The sequence below is a fragment of the Artemia franciscana genome, chromosome 4 (genome assembly GCF_032884065.1).
Source record: "Artemia franciscana chromosome 4, ASM3288406v1, whole genome shotgun sequence".
Taxonomy (NCBI): domain Eukaryota; kingdom Metazoa; phylum Arthropoda; class Branchiopoda; order Anostraca; family Artemiidae; genus Artemia; species Artemia franciscana.
Window position 1 is genome coordinate 20044604 of NC_088866.1, and position 21589 is coordinate 20066192.

Here is a 21589-nt window from a genome sequence, read left to right on the forward strand (position 1 = left end):
CTTTCCTTACGTCCAATGTTTCACCCTGTGGTTCCTCAATTTAAGTTAGTACTTGCTTTATATCCTTTCTTAGGAAGCCTATCAATCCAGTTCTTGTACTCCCTAGTTCGCATTTTAGCTTTGCTTTATCAATGCAGTTTTTTTTTGTAACCTTTCTTCATTTGTCTTAATACATGACCGAACTACCAATAAAATGCAGTCTTGGCAGCATTCCTTCCTATGAAATATAACCCGAACTATTGACGAAATACAGTCATTTGGCAACCTGAAATATCAACAAACTGCTGTCTTTTGGCAACATATCTTTTTTTGTCTTAAAACATGACCGAACTATCAACAAAATATAGTTTGTTGGTAACCTATTTTCCTTCGTCTTAAAATATGATTGAACGGTCTTAACTTTTCTTTTTTTATAGATAATGGAATCGAACCGGTTTTGTTGATCGTGGTAGCCAGGGGCGCCGGCAAGGGGGCCATGCCCCCCCCCCCTTGGAAATTCGGGACTAAAAAGTAATCATAAGGAAACTAAAGAAAAGAGAGCAGAATAGGGAAAAACCATGAGAAAAATGTGTGTTGCCCCATTGTTGGCTGCCTGCCAATAGATTTGACCATTAATAAGGAAAATAAAAGTTCTAATTTCTGACTGAGTGACCCCTTTCGAGTTTTCGACAAACATTTTTCTATGTGACTTTGGTTGGAGCAACAAAAAAAAATTCAATTCTTCATAGTAATGAATGGTAAGTAAATAACGATCCTTGTCAGTAACGAAAGTATAAGAGCCTAACTATTGATAATATTCAATCAAAGAATCAGCTTTTTATGGTGATCTTAAATATGCATTTGTTTATTAGTAATTAGTGCAGTTATTACTACACAAGAAAGTTCGTGTAATTGTAGAAAATACAAGGAAAACAACAGAGGCAATTTCGATAATATGCCGTCAACTTTTGCTTGCATTTCAATAGTACCCATGAGCTGACATAGGAGGCCACTATAATCAGAAATGTTTTCCCTGAAAGGAATGCTGGGAATTTCTGTACCCCTTGAACGGACTCGTTTTTTGTTTTTTAAAATCATTTTTTTTTTTTTTTACAGGAGTGATTGCATTTATCTAGTTTTTACTTCGAAAAAGATTAAATTTTTTACATTTATGAAGTATAAAGGTGTCAAATATATTGGTTTTGTCAAAATTAGATTGAAAATATTGACTTTAAAATTTTTATCTGATTTTTTAAATCTTTGTTTTATTGTTTTACTTTGAACAAACTACTATGATAATGTGTTACTTTTTATTAATATGAGTTTAAAGGCATTGAATTTTTTGGTATTTGATGACCCAGTTCAAAACTGTCGAAATTGTTAAAAAAATTCGTTCAACGCCTCGGCATTTGTCAACAGAACTGAATGCCGGGAGTTTATATATTAGTTTTTTTAAGTAGGCTATTGTTCTGTGTATTTTTTGTAATTACTTACTATTTTCATTTTTGTATACTTGTACTTAAATTGACATACTTTTTCCGTTTTCTTTAGAAAAATGTTAGTCTCTAACCTTCATGAAGTAAAAAAGTTTTCAAGTTTTATTCAACTTATAATAAGGAGCAACGTTAAAACTTAAAAAGGACAAAATTTATTACATATATGACGTTGGGTTTTCCCCTCCTCAACACTTTGCTTTTCATGCGACATTTAAAAAAAATTATACAAAAAATTCTCCTCAAGCAATTATTTGCTTTCTTTGCTTTTCGGCACTTTAAAAAAAGTTACTTGTTGTTCTAATTAAATGACCCTTGTTTTCCAGGAGTCGTTTTTAAAGAATTCGAACAAAATTTAAACTTGAGTGTAAAGAGCGAGGTTTTGGAAGGGGGCAACCCCCCCTCACATAGGTATTAATTTCTGTTCGTTTGAAGTTTTAATGTTGCTCCTTACTTCTAGTTGGAAAAACTCGTTTTTTGTTCAATATCTGATCGTTTTTCTAATAACGCCGGGATAACTGGCTCTACCTCCACAGGAAAATCCATCACCCAATGGAGATATCCTCTGGACAGTTCAATTCTGGAGAAAATTTACCCCGGACAATTACCCTTAACATCTTCACGTGTAAAATTGAATCGGTAAAGAAAAAGCAAGACATATAAAGAAATATCGTACAGAAATTCTGGAAAATTCACCCAGTGTAAAATTTTCCCTGAAAAGTTCACCCCCTGAAAACTTCCCTCTTTATGGAAAGTTCGTCTTCCCCTCTCATCCAAAAAATATGTGCGTACTTCCCAATAAAAATAAAACAATGGGCAAATTTTATAACTTAAAACCTTTCTCCAGGGGCCTTAGGGGGTCATTTTATGTCCAAAAACGCAACTATTGGGCCTTTCAACTATGCTGAAAAAAAAGCTATCTTAAAATTTGATCGGTTACAATTGAGGGGAAAAAAAGTTTACCTCTTTCAACATTTATCTGAAGCCTGAGGAAGAGTAAGCAGTTTACCCATTAAAATGCACGTTTGTAGGAAGCTACCCTACCCCCACCTAAACAATGACTCTCCCCTTCATTATAGTTGATATGCTATTACAGATCACCAAACATAGCCTAATTTCATTACGAATAAAGCGAATCAATTTGGCTGAACTAAGTATTGCCACCGTTTGGCATTACTTCTTTTGCAACTGGGACGCCTAAAATATAGTTATTGATATTTTTAAATCAATTAGCTTCTCCAAATTCGTCTTCTTTAGGTTAAAGTCGTAGTTTGGTGCCCTAAACCACCCAAACTGTAACCCAACCATCACTGCTATTTTAGCGTCTGCCCCTCTCCCCTGGAATATTTTCTGCTGGGGCTCTTGATGGTAGCTTATTATGTTATATGCGGTTGTTGAAACGGGTATCCAAAAACTAACCTAAGACAAATTCTCTGAAAAATCTCTAGTGCATCTTCCTCCAATTTCCGGATCGTCGCATTTCCAAAGCCATACTTCACCACTCTTTTTCCTATACAACACTATTTTTACTATATTGTGTTCCTGGGAAAAATAAATTATATTATTTATTTTGTCCTTTTCTTTTACCTTCAACAAAATTGGAGGATAATCCTTATAGATTTACGTAGTCTACTTGGGCGGACGACTTTTTTCACATAATGAAAAGAAATAAGTTCATTTGTGGTTGGGGAGAGAATAGGAATTCATTTAAGATGAATTTTCAACTTCATCTTTTTCATAAACGTTGCTATAAACTAAATTTTCTGTAAAGTTTGAAGCATAGAAGTTCAAAAATTAATCAGGAATAATTAATTAAATAATGAATTAATAAGTATTTAACAAATAACTGGGACATACGAAAAAAGTCAAAATTTCTAATTAGATAACATGGAAAAAATATATCAGAATTGGATAGAACAAATTTATCAAATCAAATGACTAACATAAAAACTACTGGACTAAAAATAAAATTAAATTGAAGTAAGAAAGCACTAAAGTTTTCAAAAATAATAAATCTAAAGCAGAAAGTCCAAAACATGCCGTTCTTTTTTGGGTTTTATTTTCTCGTTATCCGACATCACTTCTTCGCCCTTTATCTTAAGTCAAAGCGACTTATTCTTCTTCTTCTTAACATTAATTTGCCTATTTCTTGTATTGTAAGCTCTCATTATTGTTTTCTTAATATTTTGATGTAGGACACTCAAACTGTCAATATAATCAAGGAGAGTTTTACATTCCGTTTTGATACCATATTCTCAAGTACCCTTTGTGTTTCCTCAAGATACCTTGATCTACTACATTCTCTGAAATATTGAGCCGAAGTTTTTTCAGAAAGTGGTTGTTCACCCTGATAAGACTATATCCTGATAAGACCTGATAAGACTATATAAAACTGATAAGAGAAAGAGAGATTACTGACTTTTGCAGTCGTGTTAAAAAGGGTATTATCCCGGTAGCTTATTTGAGGGACTAATTTTCGATTTATCACTAACAATATTCCTGAGTTTTATTTTTATGCACGTACGTAACATTTTGTATTTTGTTAAGCGTTGATCCAGTAAAAAAAAACAACATGAAACCTGTTGGGCTCTTTAGTATGAAGTCTTATGCCACTGTAAAGAACAAAAAGATTTAGAGTCACGTCAAAATTGCTCTGAGTCGCAAATAAGTTCTGATTTTCAATGATTTGACATTTGGCTCATATTATTGACATTAAGAACCCTACTCGCGATTTTTATGGCAATTTATGTTTCAGATAAACAAGTATGCTTACTCTGGTGATCGCGATACGGTAAAAGAGCACCAGGAAAAGGGTGGTGATTGTTCAGTTGATATAGCGTTTCAATATTTAACGTATTTTGAAGAAAATGACGAAGAATTAGAAAAAATTAGACAGGTAAGCATGACTTTTTTTATTACCTGAATGAACAATAATGTCATTACTACACTGTCGGCACCAGGAATTCAAGAGGGGATGTATTGTACAATGTCGTTGCTGTTCAACAGTGGCAAAGCCTCTGACACCAACCGGGAAAATTAAGTTTGACCACAATTCAGTGCTCCTGATCTATTCTCTTGCTGATCCTCCCTATAAGAACAGCTTTGCAAATGGTTTTTGGTAATTTTCTCTTTAAGTCTGAAAATGTCTGATGCGACCTTTAAGCGTACCAGTGGTGATATATAGCCGCTGCAAGAGAGTAGAAAAACTAAAAAAATTTGTTTTGAGTTTCCTTACTGTCATTTAGAAGCAATTGTTTTTAAAAGGAAGAATTCGTTTGGCTTAGAAAAGTTTCGCGAGGCCAAGAAACGACAAAAATCTTTTTAATATCGTTGCAGTAAATACTGGGTGTTTAAAAAGAACTTTTTTATTGAATGTGTCAAAATAAGCATTTAAATATATAATCTGGGATTTCATTTAGGAAAAATGGTGGCATTTAAATATAGCCCAGCATGTATTTAAACTATGACCAAGATTTTGCTCACCCTGTAGATTCGTGCGTTTTAGACGTTCCAAACACATAACTTTGAAGACGACAATTCAATTTTTCACTAAAGTTTCTTAGATTTTTTTTCCGAAAGCACGATGGTTTAAATTATCCCAAAAAATATTTATAGATGTAAAACTTGTGAGTGATGGTGACATTTTTCTGTCTTTATTTTAAAGCTCTAGCTATTGAATTGAGTTAGTAACTAAAACAATCATAATGTAAATCTCGAAACTCATCTCAACTATAATATAACTTTGCCATAGTCGATATCAGCTATTGAAGGATTTCTTTTTTTTAACTGGATATTTTAACTTCTTTAAGGAGTCTCTAAGGGTATTCAACTCTTTTTAATATTTTGCGGTTAGAAGCAAAAACACTTAATTATTTATCAAAGATAGATGGAAAAATACTTTACCCGAAATTATATTTCGCCAGGGTTATCAAACTTCTGCTCAGCTGTAATTCTAGATACAGAAATATCAGCTTGGGAATAATTTCAGCAACAGGTCAACATTGTCTTTGGAGAACAATATTTGACAATCCGAAGATCACCCAACCTTATACACCCAGTGTCTCGGGCACCCTAGGTCCAGATTGCAAACACCCAGCCTTACTTAAGTATGAATTGATTCTTCCTCAGTAGCTTACGTCTATAACTTAGACGCAAATGATTAATGTAGATGCTGTCCAGATAAAACACCTCTCTAAATTGAACGCTTGATAGGGTATGGAACTTGGAGATTCTCTGGTTTCTCAAACTGCCATCCCAACCCCCTACTGTGCAGCTCGAGTCTCTCACGCTGTGCCAACATGGTAATCTACTTCGTCTGCCAGCTCAAACTCCCGCCTTGCTATCTATGCTTTGCTGGCGATGATATTGAGCAACAACTTTTAGATCATTTAAAGTGCCAAGAAGAATTTAACCATATCTCAAGATTCACTTGCAAAAACTCTAACTTTTGAAAGAAAATACCAGGATATTAAATAATAACATATATACTTAGTATACCTTTTGAGAATAGTATTTAGAGATTTTACCCTTCAAAGATGTCAAACTCTGGATGGAATCACAAGATTTCTGACAAAGTATCAATGAGTGCCAGACCTTTTTTTTTCTTTTTTTTTTGTTTTTTATTCTTTTCTTTGTAATTCATTATTTTGCTATCTTAAATTCATTTTTTTATTCAATACCTTATTGGGGTGACATTAATGGTGACTGTCAGTGGCTTAAAAATTTTGATTAACACTTAAGTGATGTACCTTCTAGGAACCCTGAGTAAAGGATTTTTTTTTATATAACACAACTTTGTCATGGTTATTATTAGCTGATGAAAGGGATTATTTCAGTTAATGGGAATATTTTTCCTGCTAAGAAATATTTTGAGGGTAGGTTACTTTTTTAATAAAAACATTTAATTATTTACACCAACCTAATTTACGGCCTTTATACCCTAACACATACCTGCAGACAGAGGGAAGGGCGGGGTATAATTCTTGTATGAAGCTTGTTCAAGAAAGATGGAAACATCCCTGCCTTTCTGCAAAAAAAAGTTAGGGAAGGGGAAATTCGAGGACCATAGGTCCATATTGTGCTTCTTAATACTATAAACTAAAAATGTTTGTACGATATATTAAAAAAGAATACAGCATGTCTCACTTTATCCTAAACAATTAGCACTTTGTCTAATGATTACTGACTCCGCTTGGCTTCTCAATCCTTCAAAGTGAAAATCCTGGCGTGGTTCTAATTCAATATGGTGAAACTTCTTTACCTTCCTGTCAAAACGTTGGAAGGAGGGGGGAAGGTGATAGAGGGGTACAGGCCCACTTATTTTCTCCAGGTAGTTTTAGCTGCAAATCAGGACATATCGAACAGCGTCATTATCGAAAATCGTCAATCCTTCAAACTATTCATGTATCTTATTAACGGAATTGTGTCAAAAAAATTTTCATGCAATATAGATTCATCAACTCGTTGAGGATTATTGATCATTGTTCAAAGAAGTTCACTTGTTCTAGTTCAAAATTGGATTTTCTTGCTGCGGACCAGCTTTTTAATATTACTTCTAAGAAAGAAGCTGAGGTTTCGTTTTTCTTACTTAAGGAATTCTTACCTCTTAGAATCTCTGAGAAATCGTTATTAATTTAATTCTACTAATTAATTAATTTCTCTATTAAAGAGAAAACTATTAAAGCTTAAGAGGCATATGTGATACCATTCTTTTTTCTCAAGTTCTAAACATAAAAAAGGAAATTACAAACTCAACCATAATATCAAACAAAAGTGACTTTTAGAAGTAGATGGTAGCACTTTTTGATCCGCGAGGAATTGCTCCTTTTTGAAAAATTTAAAGTTTTATGCTTATTATGTTAAGCAATATATATATATATATATATATATATATATATATATATATATATATATATATATATATATATATATATATATATATATATCATTTATATATAAGTAATATCATTTTACTTTATTTACAAATACGGTTGCCACCAAGTAAATATCACCTCACCTAAGAACTATGACCTCTGTCCACGTAATATGTCAGATAATTCTAATGAACCGGAACCGAAAAGGTCAAAGAGATTTGCCTCGGCTGTTGCATTGAAAAAAATAAGAGCAATAAACTATATGTAATTAGTTTATTAGGTATAAATTTTGTTTATTTTTATTCATGTCTTTTAGTTTTACTGCTGATGATGAACACTGTATATGTGTTCGAAATATCCAGTTAAAAAATTTTATATCTATTCACTGTCAATAAAAAGGTATCATCCCTATTTTGAACTGTTTTACTTTCGTCATGGAAAGGCAGTGTGGTCTTCGAAGTTATCTAAGTTGAGTTTATTGTTTATTGTTTATCATTTTTTTTTTTTTAGTTTCGACTCTTGTAACTTTTTTCTTGTTGGCAAGTTTTTTAAAGTTAGTTGGAGGGTTTTATATCAATATATATATATATATATATATATATATATATATATATATATATATATATATATATATATATATATATATATATATATATATATATATATATATATATATATATATATATATATATATATATATATATATATATATATATATATATATATATATATATATATATATATATATATATATATATATATATATATATATATATATATATATATATATATATATATATATATATATATATATATATATATATATATATATGTATATATGTGTACGTATGTGTAAAGTTTTTTTTTTTTTTTGCAGAATTATTCTAGTGGAGAAATGTTCAGCGGACAAATCAAGGAGATTTTAATTAAGAAATTAACTCGCGTCGTTTTAGATCATCAAACCAAGAAAAAATCTATTACAGAGGACATCGTTAGGGGGTTTATGACTCCCAGACAACTTGTATTTGATTTTTGACTTTTGACTTGTATTTGATATTTGATTGAGAATTTGTTATTTTATTTATGTCAAATTTTGTGTTCTTTTTTATCCTGCCAATACACCAAATTCAAAGGGATAGGTTTTTTTTAGCTCTAGAGTATTTCCTTTTTTTCCAAAAAAAAGGAAAAAAAAAATCAGATATAGTTAAGGGGACTTGCGTTCGATTTTAAATTTGAATAGCTGCTTTATCTATATTTATTTTGAATTTTGTTCCGCTCATCCAACTTTTCTGTTTTTCAGTTGTAAATCTTTTATTTTTAGAGCAAGTAATTTGTAGGACAAGTTATATATGTGTTCAGATTAAATTTACTCACGCCTGCTGGTAATACTTGTAATTTGTATGGGCATTGGCCATCTGCATTGCCAATTGGTCGTAATTCGTAGATTTTTAATTAGTCCTACTTGCTTTTCCTTCTTTGTAGTACCAAATGCATATAAATGAAAACATTTCCCTACCCCTGGCTCCATCATTGGTCGATCCGGTAGCCGGCGTTTACCCAACCGGAAAGCAACCCGCGGAAAATCCTCCCTCTTTGAACACCCTCCTGGAAAGTACCCCCCCCCCCATGGGTTGTTGGTCTCCGATCACTTTCGATTTATAAAAAAGGACTTGAATCCTCAAATGATGATTCAATGAGCACCCTACGTAATTTCTGCGACTATGCGGTGGAGGTGTGGATGAGGAAGGGGTAACCCCTTCTATAATGAATAAACTCTGCTCGTTTTGGGGTTAAATGTTTCTCTTTTCGTTAATAATAACAGCGTAGACCAGAAATATTCTCAGAAATCATAAGGGAGTATATATCAAATTCACATCTTTGATGTGGTTTTTAAAGTCTCTTTTCTACATCTATTGTAGAAGTTTAAGTGCCTTTTTAAGTTTTATAATTTGTCCACTGCTTACAGATAGTATTTGTTATTGGGAAACATTCGGACATTTTTCGTGAGGGAGGATTTTGGAGCGGGGTGAGGGGGGAGTCTGGAATTTTCAGTAGAGAGTAAATATTTAGGAATAATTTCCTTTCAGTGAGGATATATTTTCTGGAGGGGGAAGGCCTTAAATCGGTCTAACCAGGATTTTCTACTGGTTTTTTCTTTGATTGCAAAAAATATTTAAGTTAGAATTCATGCTCAAAGTTTCACAGTGTTTCTAAGCCACTCCTACGGCTAACAACTTGCAGTAGCAACAAACCGCCTGAAACCAGTATAGCTACGCGCACTCCACCTCCATCCCAATCTATTCAGAATCTCCCTCTTTACACCCCCTTGGGAAGCTCCCTTAGATCTTTCTTTACGTCCTCCCGCCCCAACTGTAGACGATATAATTTCCTGTGCAGCCCTAGATGGTTGGCCAAAAAGGACAATTTTTGGCAATATGTCATCCTTCATTTGAAGAACGTGCCCTAGGCATCTCAACCTTTCTCTCATTATAGGTCTAGAAAGCGGGATTAAACCTTACTATTTGTACAGCCCACTTTCATTATTTGACCTCCGTAATCATCGCAGCTTCCTATGTTCTAAGCTTGGTTCGCAGACTTATCTTCTTATTCTTCCATGGGTTTAGTTTCTGAACTAAACTTTGAAAAAACAAAATGTGGATACTAATTCTGTAAATTCGACCATGCTTTTCGAACCTAAAAATTCTGATACATTGCAGAAACCCTTAAACCAAACAGGTTAGCTGGTATTAAACAGTTAGTGGGAGTACCTTATATTTCATATTTTTGATATCAATAGATAAATCGAAAGAATTGACTTATCGTGCGGATTCCAAATATATAACATCATTATATTTAATGTTATTCATCAAGATACGAGCCTGATAAAATTTGTTTGATTGAAAAAAAAGTGAGTAACTCTCCCTGAAGTCAAGGAAGCTTAATTAAACTCACACATTCAGCATATCAGAAAATCCGCCTGCAGGAGTGTCAAGCTCTTATATATAAAAACGCGGAATTTTGTGTTTTTCGTCAGAAGCAGATCATTTATGGGTGTTTATTTGTTTTTTTTTTCTCGGGAGTGATTGCACCGAACTAATGGTCCTTGAAGATCGGGAGAGGATTGAACAGGAATTAAAAGTTCTAGTGTCCGTTATAAGTGACCAAAAAGACTGGATGGCATATAAACCCCCTTCTACGTGCCTTTTTCCCCAAAGTCGTGGATCAAAATTCTGATATTGGCATTTTGTTCAGCATAGTTGAAAGATCTAATTACTATTTTACGGATAACATGACCTCCCACAGCATGTGAGGAAAGGCCTATAAGTCATGAAATTTTCCCATTGTCTGCGTATAGCATTTTTTATTAAGAAATGTACAGCACAGCTTAGATAACAATACAGTTATGAAAACTCGATTTATTTTTGGGATACAGTGCACGGTAGCGATGCTAGTGGCTGGAGACAGGAAACTGGCAGTACAGCTTAGATACCAATATTGCTATCTAAGCTGTGTATGCAGCAAAACAAAATTGCGTTTCCCCCTATGGTGTTGTAGTACGATCCATGCGTCAGAGTACGGCCTTGGAGGAGGCGCCAAGTTAAGAGCTCTGTACCAAAAGCTTCTCCTGGGTAAGATAGGAGTTTTCATAACTATATTGGTATCTAAGCTGTGTATGCAGCAAAACAAAATTGCGCCCCCCCCCCCCCCCTATGGTGTTGTAGTACGATCTACGCGTCTGATTACGGGCTTGGAGGAGGCGCCAAGTTAAGAGCTCTGTACCAAAAGCTTCTCCTGGGCAAGATAGGAGTTTTCATAACTATATTGGTATCTAAGCTGTGATGTACACATATTTTTTAGGAGGGGGAGGGGTCTTGCTTGGGGTGGGTATTTATGGAGATAATTTTGCGGAAGGAGGGAAAACTCGGGAACATTTGAGGAGAAATTTTACACTGGAAGGATTTGAAAGAATTTTTATACGAAATTCTTTTTATTGGTCTTTCTCTTTGCCAGCTGAATTTTGCTTGTGAAGATGTTTCAGTTTTAGAGGTGATCTACATAGATATTAGCCAGTAATCCTGATAGAGGTGTATTATTTATTAATGGAGGTATATTATTAATTACTCGTAGCATTTATAAACCAGATTTTACTAGTTTCGTACAAGGCCAAAGAAAAGAAAGAAAAATCATTGTTTTGAAAGAGAAAACCAATAAGAAATACCAAATAATTTGTCTTGTTTCCGGAAGGATTATCTACCCAAATATTAACACAATCTAAAACAAGGTATTTTTGTTTAGTTGAACGAAAAACCCATTCCCAACTATAAGGACATTAAACTATGTTTTTGTCTCACTGTTTTGAAAAACTTCCACTTGAAAAAAACTGGATATCAAAGGCCTGGTTTTGATTATTCGAATCTCAATAGCAAAAACAAATGAGCCATTACATTCATCTTGTTTGCCTCCAGGAAACAAATTTATACAGTCTCAGGCAAGTAGTTATACCTGGATTCCGTCTCTATAGAAAGGATAGATCAACCAGAAGGAAAGGAGGGGAAGTGGCAATCCTCGTGAAAAAGGATATACCGTATTCAGCAATAGCCCCAAGAGAGTACCTGAATGAGATCGGTGTTCGATGTGGTCAGCGTAAATTTAAATCTCCTTGATAGACATCCCTTATAATTCTCATCCTTTTACAATCCTGATAGCAGCAACGGTATTAAAACCCTGCTTGAAGAAGAAACAAGAGCTAAAAACACTGTCATTTTTGATGACTTTAATTCTCATAGCCCTATATGGAAAAATAAATATATTCCAACGTTGCGGGTAAGGTCATAGAAGAATTTATCCTTACCTCTAACAATTTTACAGTTCTAACTCTGCATGATCTCCTCACATACTACAATATCAGGAATAATACCTCATCAACGATTGATTTGCAGATTGGTCCAACATGACTTGAGTCTGAAATCCAAATCTCTCTTGTTCTAGATCTTCAGACCTACCATACTGCAACCCTAATCGAAATCGATGCTGCAAAATACTCTCATGTTCCCTCAACAATGAGATTCAATCTAAAGACAGCAAACTGGACCCTCTTCAAAAACCAATTAGATAGCACTGATTACTCTACTACCAGCCATGCGGAAGATATTAAAATTTAAGCCAAAAAACTAAGTGACACTCTTAGCAGCAACAGAAAACTCAATCAAGAAATTTTTGATCAAATGCCCATTTCTCCGTTAAAGAAGTCTAACAAAATCTGGTGGAGTCAAGACTGCACAAGTGCAGTTTTAAGTTAAGAGAAAGCAAGAAACATTTTCCAGAAACATCCAAGCCATGAAACTTTCATTACTCTTAGGAAGGCTAAAGCTTCAGTGAAGAAAACAGTTTTAAAGGCCAAACGCTCAGCCTGGAATGACTTCTCAGCCGAGACTGACCATAGTTTTCCTTCAAGTGAAATTCATTCCTTTATAAATCAAACGGCTGGTAATAATAAGTTTTATAACTCAAAGATCCCCTGTCTTACAACAACAGAAAGCACTTTGAAGACCGACAAAGACATTACCGGAGCATTTACAGTTCATCTCAAAAGAGATCCCCACCGTACATAGAGGAAGGCCTAAAGCGTGTAATTTGCATGAGAAGACAAATTCCAAGAAGGAACTTGTATGTATGTTGACCAATTCCGAAATAAAGTAGGCTGTAACATCGTCCAATACCACTTCTGGATCAGGAGAAGACGAAATAAGCATCCTATGGGTCATAAATGCAGGATAAATTTTTCATGTTGCTTTACTTCATGTATATAACTGCGCATGGACTACAAAAATATTCCCAAGGATATGGAAACAGGCCATTATAATTCTAATTAGAAAACATGGTAGACCTCCAGATTTGATCAGTTTCTACAGGTCTATCTCACCACTACCAGTGCATTGAAATTTTTTCGAAAAGATGCTGCACAGGAGGTTAGAATGGTTTGCGGAAATTAATAGAGTTCTACCTAATTCCCAGGCCGGCTTTGGTAAGGGGTGTAATACTGTAGATAATGTAATCCAGATTGAAGCAGCTGCAAGAAGTGCCATAAATAGCGGTGATATCATGATAGGAGTCTTAATTGACTTTGAATCGGCTTCTGACCACGTTTGCAAGTATTGTCAAATTCTAAAAGGGATGGATTCCCCGGATAGAATTGTTAAGTTTCTCTTTGATTATCCTTCTGATGGAACCTACAAAGTCCGGGTGCAAAATGAGCTATCCAGGATATATATATACTGATATATATATATATATATATATATATATATATATATATATATATATATATATATATATATATATATATATATATATATATATATATATATATATATATACGTATATATGTATATCAGTTATCTTATGGCATTTGACCTGTGAGCATTGATGTAATTTTAATTTTTAAGCAGAATTTAACTTTGGAATAAATTACATTTGGAATACAGTGACTGTCAGTGATTATAGAAGTTTCGCAATAAGTGAAATATGTACGAAATAAGGAACGCTTGAAAATTGCTGGGCGACTTTTTCTGTTTGCGAATGATTGTGAAATTCTAGACCAGATTTGATGGATGTCGGAGTACGGTGGGAAATAAGCCTTAAGTTTTAGGCCAGCCAGGGAAATAAGCCAGGCAGGTCCCACGTCCCATCAGGTCACTAACCACAAAGTGTTTGCCACCGCTTGCGTGGGCCTGTCCCTTTTTGAGATAAATAAATTTCAATTGATTTTAAATAGCGAAAATGTCTGATCAACAGGAAACAAATCTGGATATTTCACAGCGTCTGAAAAATATAGAAAACCAGCCTGGGGGCCTTTCTAAGCTCGTGTCGATAGCCGAAGAACTGCAGATTATGTCCTCCCAAATGAAGCAAAATGAGGCGTCGCAATCGAAAACCACGGTGGACATCCAGAAAATAAAATAAAAGATAGACGAATCGCAGAGGCGCGCAGAGTGGGTAGAAAAATAAGTAAAACAGGCAAACCTGATTTTTTATAACTTCAAACCCCTCACCTAGAGGATCACTTGCGGAGGAAATCAGTGAGGTTTCCGGCTGTTTGCCACAGATTGAGATCAGGAAACGGGACATAAATGACGCGTTCTGCTTGAACACTAAAAAACAGGGATAAATCCATCCAGTTTTAGTGAAGTTCACAACAAAATATTTGCGACATTTGATTTTGCGAAACTCGGTTTGCTTTCAGAGTTGTGGTATCTCCCTAGCTCCGGATTATAAACGGGCCGAGAGAATTGTTCGCAATACTCTGAAATAATTTTTACTGAAAGCAATTGAAGAGGACCGTGAGGTGAAATTCCGGGGCGCTTGTTTATTTGTGGACGGTGAATTGTTCACATACGACCAAGAATCAGAAAAAGTTTGAAAAAATGGAAGAAATAAAACAAAAGAATTAGTTCGATCTCAAGAGCAAGAGTACACTGACTCTAACGCGGAAATGGAAAGTGAAAGGGGGGGATCAAATAGCGGAGGTAAACTCAAATATTCGTAGTGGTAGTTTTACACACGACCAGACTATTAGCCAGGCAGGCGGTAAGAGATCCAGAGTGAGCGGAGTCACGAGCAAACGAGGTTTAGAAGTGATAATCAGCCCCGAAGATCGTAAGAGACAGGATCGTCGGAACATAACTCGTGACCCACCAAATAGAGGCCTTGGTCAAGAACCCCCCACGCCACTCACTCAGAAATAGACAAAGTAGCCCTTTCAACTTCGAGGAATAGGAAGTAGTCCGTGTACAACAAATTCAGTTTATGACATGGAACGTCCAAGGCCTAATGAGTAAAAAAAAACAAACAAAGTGTCTAAATGATTCTTTTTTGAAGTGTGATGTAACACGTTTAATTGAGACATGGTCCCCGCCTTCGGAGGATCTGTCGGTTAAAGTTTAGACAGTTTTCCTTGCTGACTGGCAAAAATCCCGTAACGCACGTTTTTACAGCGGAGTCGCGGTTTTTGTGAAAAAGCAGAGTTTCGCATTTTGTCATAGACCAGAAAGTAAATCTGAGAGCATTATTTGGTTAAACTTTAAGTGTCGTGATGGATCGAAGATAGTCCTAGGTTGCATATATGTTGCTCCATAGAATAGTAGTTATATGAAAGAAGAAACGTGGACTTTGATTGAAAACGAGTTGGAATATTTACGGAGAAAACATAGTGAAGAGTATTTTGTTTTGATGGGTGATTTAAATGCTAACACGTCAAAAGAACCAGAAACCGGCCTTGTTTCTCTTTCAAGAAGTGATTTGACGTCACTGAGGATTCCAGAGAGCTACAAAATTCCAAGAAGGAGCCAAGATGTGAAAATAAAAGTTAACCAATGGGGAAGGAAGTTGTCGGGCATTTGCGGAGAATTTGGTCTAGTCATTGGAAATGGAAGGTTTGGAAATGATGCGGGACGCGGTGAGTTTACTTGCATTTCCAGAATGAATTTTAGTGTTAATGATTATGTTTTGGTGGACAGTAGTCTCGCGCCTGAATCCCTAAAACCTAAGGCAGTGCAAGGTAGTGTATTTGGCTGGTTCAGACCATTTTCCCTTAATTTTTTTATTTTCAGTCGACAACTATTAGAAAAAATCAGCGGAAAAGAAAAAAAACTGAAGTATCAGATATTTCGATCAGGAACGAGTAGCACTGGCCTGGTAAAATCAAGAATACTATTTGAGTGGGTGGAAGAAGATGTGACCCAAATAAAAGAGTATTTTTGCTTGGAGCCGATGATACAACAGTTGAATGCCCCAGCATGTGAGATTGAGGAAAATAAGGGAAGTGTAAATGAAGCTTCTTCAAAATTTACTGAGCTGATACGGAGTCCTATAATTGAAAAGATGCAAAAAAAGAGGAAATAAAAAAGCACGTTTTTCGACAATGAATGTGAACAAAAAAAAAGGAAGAATTAAATAACATGCTAGAACATGGTAAAAAATCCAAAATGGAAACCGAGTAATTGGAGTTGCTCCGACATTATAGAAGTAAAAGAAAAGAATATGAACTAATGATAAAAATGAAGAAACTAGAATTTCGATGACGGGAACAAAATGAACTTACGCACCTCTATAAGACAAAAATTTCCCGGGAATTCTGAAAAAGAGTTTCAATCAAAAAAGATTACTGCTCCAAAAAGTATTGCGCAGGAGGACGAGTGGCCCCCCTTCTTTGAGAAACTAGAAGCAGGTACAGCATCCGGCATACAACAGACCCAACCCAATTTCAAAAAGTTGGCAGAAGAAGTCGGAACCCCCTTTTGTGACCACACTGAATATCTCCTATTGGAAGAAGATTATCACCTTTGTCGCCAAACCCAGCGAGAAGAAGTAGAAGATGCCATAAAAAAAACTAGAAGTGGGTTTGTGCCAGGACCAGATGGAATTCCAGTAAAGGCTTTGAATGTACTACAAGTAGTATTATTTCTATGCTTGTATATACATGGGGTTGTATAACTTGGTTATGAAAGAAAAAAGGTGACCTCATCCCTGGAAGATATCTGTAGTTATCCCCCTATGTAAGAAAAGTGATGCAAGTGTGTGCGAGAATTACCGACCAATCAGCTTAGGAAACTGTCTTGGAAAAGTTTTGGACAAAATCTTAAACAAAAGGCTGGAATTATGACTGGATGAGAGGCAAATTCTGAGAAAAGAGCAATCCGGTTTCCGTAAAGGGTACTCACCATCTGATCGAATGTTTGTGCTAAATGCGTTGATTAGAAAGTATCGCAAGGGAAACGGAAACTTGTACGTGCCTTTTCTTGATTTAACTAGAGCCTTCGACAATGTTGACCGTATAATTTTGTTTAGAACGCTTTTAGGAACAGGAATTCTGCCACCCTTTTTAAGGGTTCTTCTTCCGATGTGTTGTTTGACCAAAAATGTGGTAAAGATAGCAGGAAGCGGTATATCCAGAGTTTTTTTTAATGTAAAAGGTGTAAACAGGGTAGTACCCTATCACCGAAACTTTTTGCTATTTTTATCAATGATCTTGCCGAATACCTTGATAAAAGGTGGGGGCCAGTTATTCACCTTGGAAATAAAGTATTATCATTACTATTATTTGCCGATGATATTGCCTTGGTCGTCAGATCTCGGTCGGAGCCACAAACTCTTTTTGATTCGAAAGCTGAATATTTAGAGGAAAAGAAACTGGAAATTAACAAAATCGACATAGGTTATGAAATTTCCTTGATAGAAAGATAAACATTTTTTCTTGATATCCTATTGATTAAAAGTTATTTCCACTTACTTTTCTCAGTATATAGAAAGCCTACACACAATGGTAGGTGTTTGAAATTTCATTCGTGCCACCCTATTTCAGTGAAACGTGGGGTTGTGATTGCATTGGTGGATAGAGCTTTCACAATTTATTCCCAGGATTTTTAGATTCTAAATTGTCGTATTTAAGGGATATTTTATTTTGTAATAGTTACCTGATTAAATTCATTGATAAAATAATAAAAATAGACGCATTAAACACAACAAATTGGAGTTTCACCGTGTACAGAATTAAATATGCCAAAAAGTTTCATTTCTTTGCCTTATGTACCTAATTTGGGGGAGATGCTTAAACGAATTTTGCGTAAACATAACATTTATACTTGTTTCCAATCAGTGAAACCATTAGGTAGTTTTATAAATTCTGGGAAGGATTTAACTCGGGGAGATTTAGCTAGTGGGGTGCATAAAATTCCTTGTTCTTGTGGACAGTTATATGTTGGTAGAACTCACCAACAATTTATTGATAGATTTATTGAGCATCGTAACTCAATAGAAAAAAACCCTACAGTTAAAAAAACCACCTAAAACTTTTGTTTCGGTTCTGGCTGAACATACATTCTCTCATCCTAAACATTTTATACAATTTGATGAGGCTACAGCTATTTCTAATGATAGGGGTTTCTCTCAGTGTGTGAGGGAGGCTATAGGAATTAAAAAACATATGTTTACTAATCTTTCAAGAAATAGAGACACGGGGCATTTAAATATTGACCCAATTTATGATTGTCTTTTGAAAAATTAACCAATAGTCACAATAGTCAATAAGGGAATTAAGATTTTACACAATTACCAGTGGACATGATTACCTACTAGACCAAAAAGAGATATTTCAATGATAGTTGACAAGAGGATTATTTCGCAGCAGAATAGTTAACTTTATTCTCAATTTTCATAATTTTCCTCAGTTGCTTTGATGTTCTCATTGAAGTAACTCTAATAGCTTCTTTACCCTACGTGGATCATTAGCGACTATTGTATTTATTATTATTGGTGGTGGTTTTATTTGTTTTTAGTTTAGTGTTTTTTCTTTTTATCTTGTGCCTTGGACGAATAGATTAAATACAGGCGAAATATCCGCGTTATTTTAGTCTTTTCTCTCTACTGGCCGCAGTCTCGTTTGAGGTTTTTTTTTTGGTGGAGTTTTATCTCTCTTTGTTGTTTGTTGTCATGTCTGGCCAGTTCGGCTTAAGAGTTCTCATATATATATATATATATATATATATATATATATATATATATATATATATATATATATATATATATATATATATATATATATATATATATATATATATATATATATATATATATATATATATATATATATATATATATATATATATATATATATATATATATATATATATATATATATATATATATATATACATTATATATATATATATATATATATATATATATATATATATATATATATATATATATACATTATATATATATATATATATATATATATATATATATATATATATATATATATATATATATATATATATATATATATATATGCTGTAGATTTAAAATAAAATGAGTTCAAAAGGCATCAGTATATTTTAGGTATAAAATATTATGAAAACAAAAACACAATTTTGTTATTTTGTGCGAAATAAAATGTTTTCGTTCGAGGCAACCATGTAACTGCTTTGAGTTCAGTCTTTATTACGAGTTTTTCAGGCTAAGCAGGTCATGTAAAAATAGACTTTTCTGAAAAGAATCCACCTAACATGCCCTTGGTTTGCCTTTTGAAGCTTTAGAAGTACTAATGGAGACTAAGGCTGACTCGAAATGTAAAAAAGCCCGGTTGACTTTGCCTGACAAAGCCATAAATAATGCACAACCTTAGTCTGTAAGCGGCAGTCTTTCTTTTCTAGGGACTCTCACCCAATACTAGAGATTTTGACATCAGTTAGGGGTAAACTTTTTCATTTAGGGATTTGGAGATTCTTGGGGATTTTACAACTCTTCTAGATTTTTAAAGAATTTCTAGCTTTTTTCTAAATCTAGTGATTTTTCATGATAGATAGATAGATCGATAGATCGATGGATTTATTCCCACGAAAGTCCAATTTAGCCATGGTGACATACAGAAAACAAGCGAAAAAATACAGCAATAAAACATAGACTGAAAAGACACCAAAACTAATTATTTAAGAAAATCATCACGACACGTCATACCTACTAGGACGAACTTTCCAATATTATTTATATTTAAGTAATGCCTACTTCTCAAAATTTCCAAAATCCACCCCCCCCCCCCTCTACCAAATATTTCTAAACACAAATCCCCATAATCCCTTAAAAAATAATTCAAAGACTCATCCACCTCTCCACACATAGGGCAACTGTAAGGACCATCCCTCAATCCATTTCTCCTTAAATATGTCCTACGTACTCTAAGAGGCATAAAACTTACCCCTGCATACATTCCCCATTTCAAATCTTTCAGAGCTATTCCCATTTTTAAGTAAATTTCTTTACCCCAGTTCTCCTTGACTTCTGCATACAGCCCAAGGGACGGCTCAGCTCGCCAAAACTGAACTTCCTGTGACTCTAGCCTAGTAGCAACTAATTTATATATAGTCCCTACCATCCCTCCTATCCCCTTCCCCACATTCCAGAAATTACCTAGCCCTGCAAGGTCTAATATATTCTTCACCTGATTTGGTCACGAATCCTTCTTCCTATCTTGAAGCATTGTTAAAAATGCTTGTTTAACTAGCCTATTATCTTGTATCGATGACACCCGTTCCCAATATTCAACTATACTTTGTATGAGAATCACTCTATCTCATACACTTTATTCCTATATTCTCTCTCAGTACTAACCCATTAAAATTACTATCAAGGCCTAAAATTCGCTCTTAAAACCTCAACTGCGTTCTTTCTAAATTTAACGCTTTATTAAACCCCCTCAGCTCCGCCCTGTAATGAAAAGCCGATCCAACCCTTGCATTAAAAATATTCTTTAGCAGTCCTACATACCTCATTTCCTTAACACTACTTTTACTTAACATTCCTAGTAGTCTGTTTCCCTTACTTTCCACCATCTTAAGAGGTTTCTTCCAACTTCACATCTGACGATAACCTAAAACATAAGTACTGAAATCATCTACTTGGTCTAGTGTCCTACCTTCATGACACTGCGAATCTATCTGTTCTCCACTTCTCCTAAAAATCACAACCACCACCTTATTTGCGTTTAATATGAATGAATGAATGAATGAATGAATGAATGAACTTTATTACCCGTAAAGTATAAAAAACACAAAGTACGGAGTATTATGAATAAATAAACAAAAACAAATACGATAAACAGCGAAGAAATACGAAATTGAAACTAATAAAAGACAATATGGATTAATCAACCAGTATCAATATGGAAAAAAAGGCTGCAGAGGGTCATAAACGTGAATAAAGTTGACAGTCTTTTTACATAAATCATCACTGGAAGACCGAATCCGAGAAGGCACATCTACTAAACCAAATCGAGCAATTATTTTTTTGTTTCGGTGCCATCTAGGAAGCCGGAGGAGGAATTTGCAATATCTGAAATAAGCCGTACGTAGAGTATGTCGATCTTTCTTACGAAACAGATGAGCCATGCCTGATAAAAACAAAAGCACAGGGGCGCAATAAGCGTTATAAATCATGCACAAACCGTTGCGGTTATAACGGCTTTTGTTTGGGGATATTTTTCCGTAAGCGACGCGTAGGTTTTTCACGGCTTGATTCACTAGGGATGAACAGGTAGCGGAAAGTGTTGGGCCGAAACACAGACCAAGCCATCTAACTAAAGAAGAACATGGTAGAACTGCAGTCCCAGTAACGAATGGAGCGACCCCATAAGGGCTATTAAAACAAATAAACTCGCATTTAGACGCATTAACTGACAGTCCAATCTTA

The 21589-nt window shown here is 34.6% G+C and overlaps 2 protein-coding genes across 3 annotated transcripts in view; both read left to right on the forward strand.

The window, feature by feature from the left end:
- LOC136026116 (tryptophan--tRNA ligase, cytoplasmic-like) overlaps positions 1-8481 on the forward strand; it is a 50048-nt gene extending 41567 nt beyond the window's left edge. For both annotated transcript variants that reach the window (XM_065702399.1, XM_065702398.1), the window contains exons 7-8: positions 4228-4368; positions 8223-8481. In XM_065702399.1, coding sequence (XP_065558471.1) covers positions 4228-4368; positions 8223-8381 — 300 coding nt within the window. In that variant the 3' untranslated portion in view covers positions 8382-8481. The remainder of the gene's footprint in view (positions 1-4227; positions 4369-8222) is intronic.
- LOC136026112 (tryptophan--tRNA ligase, cytoplasmic-like) overlaps positions 1-21589 on the forward strand; it is a 287826-nt gene that overhangs the window by 208502 nt on the left and 57735 nt on the right. The window lies entirely within an intron of this gene.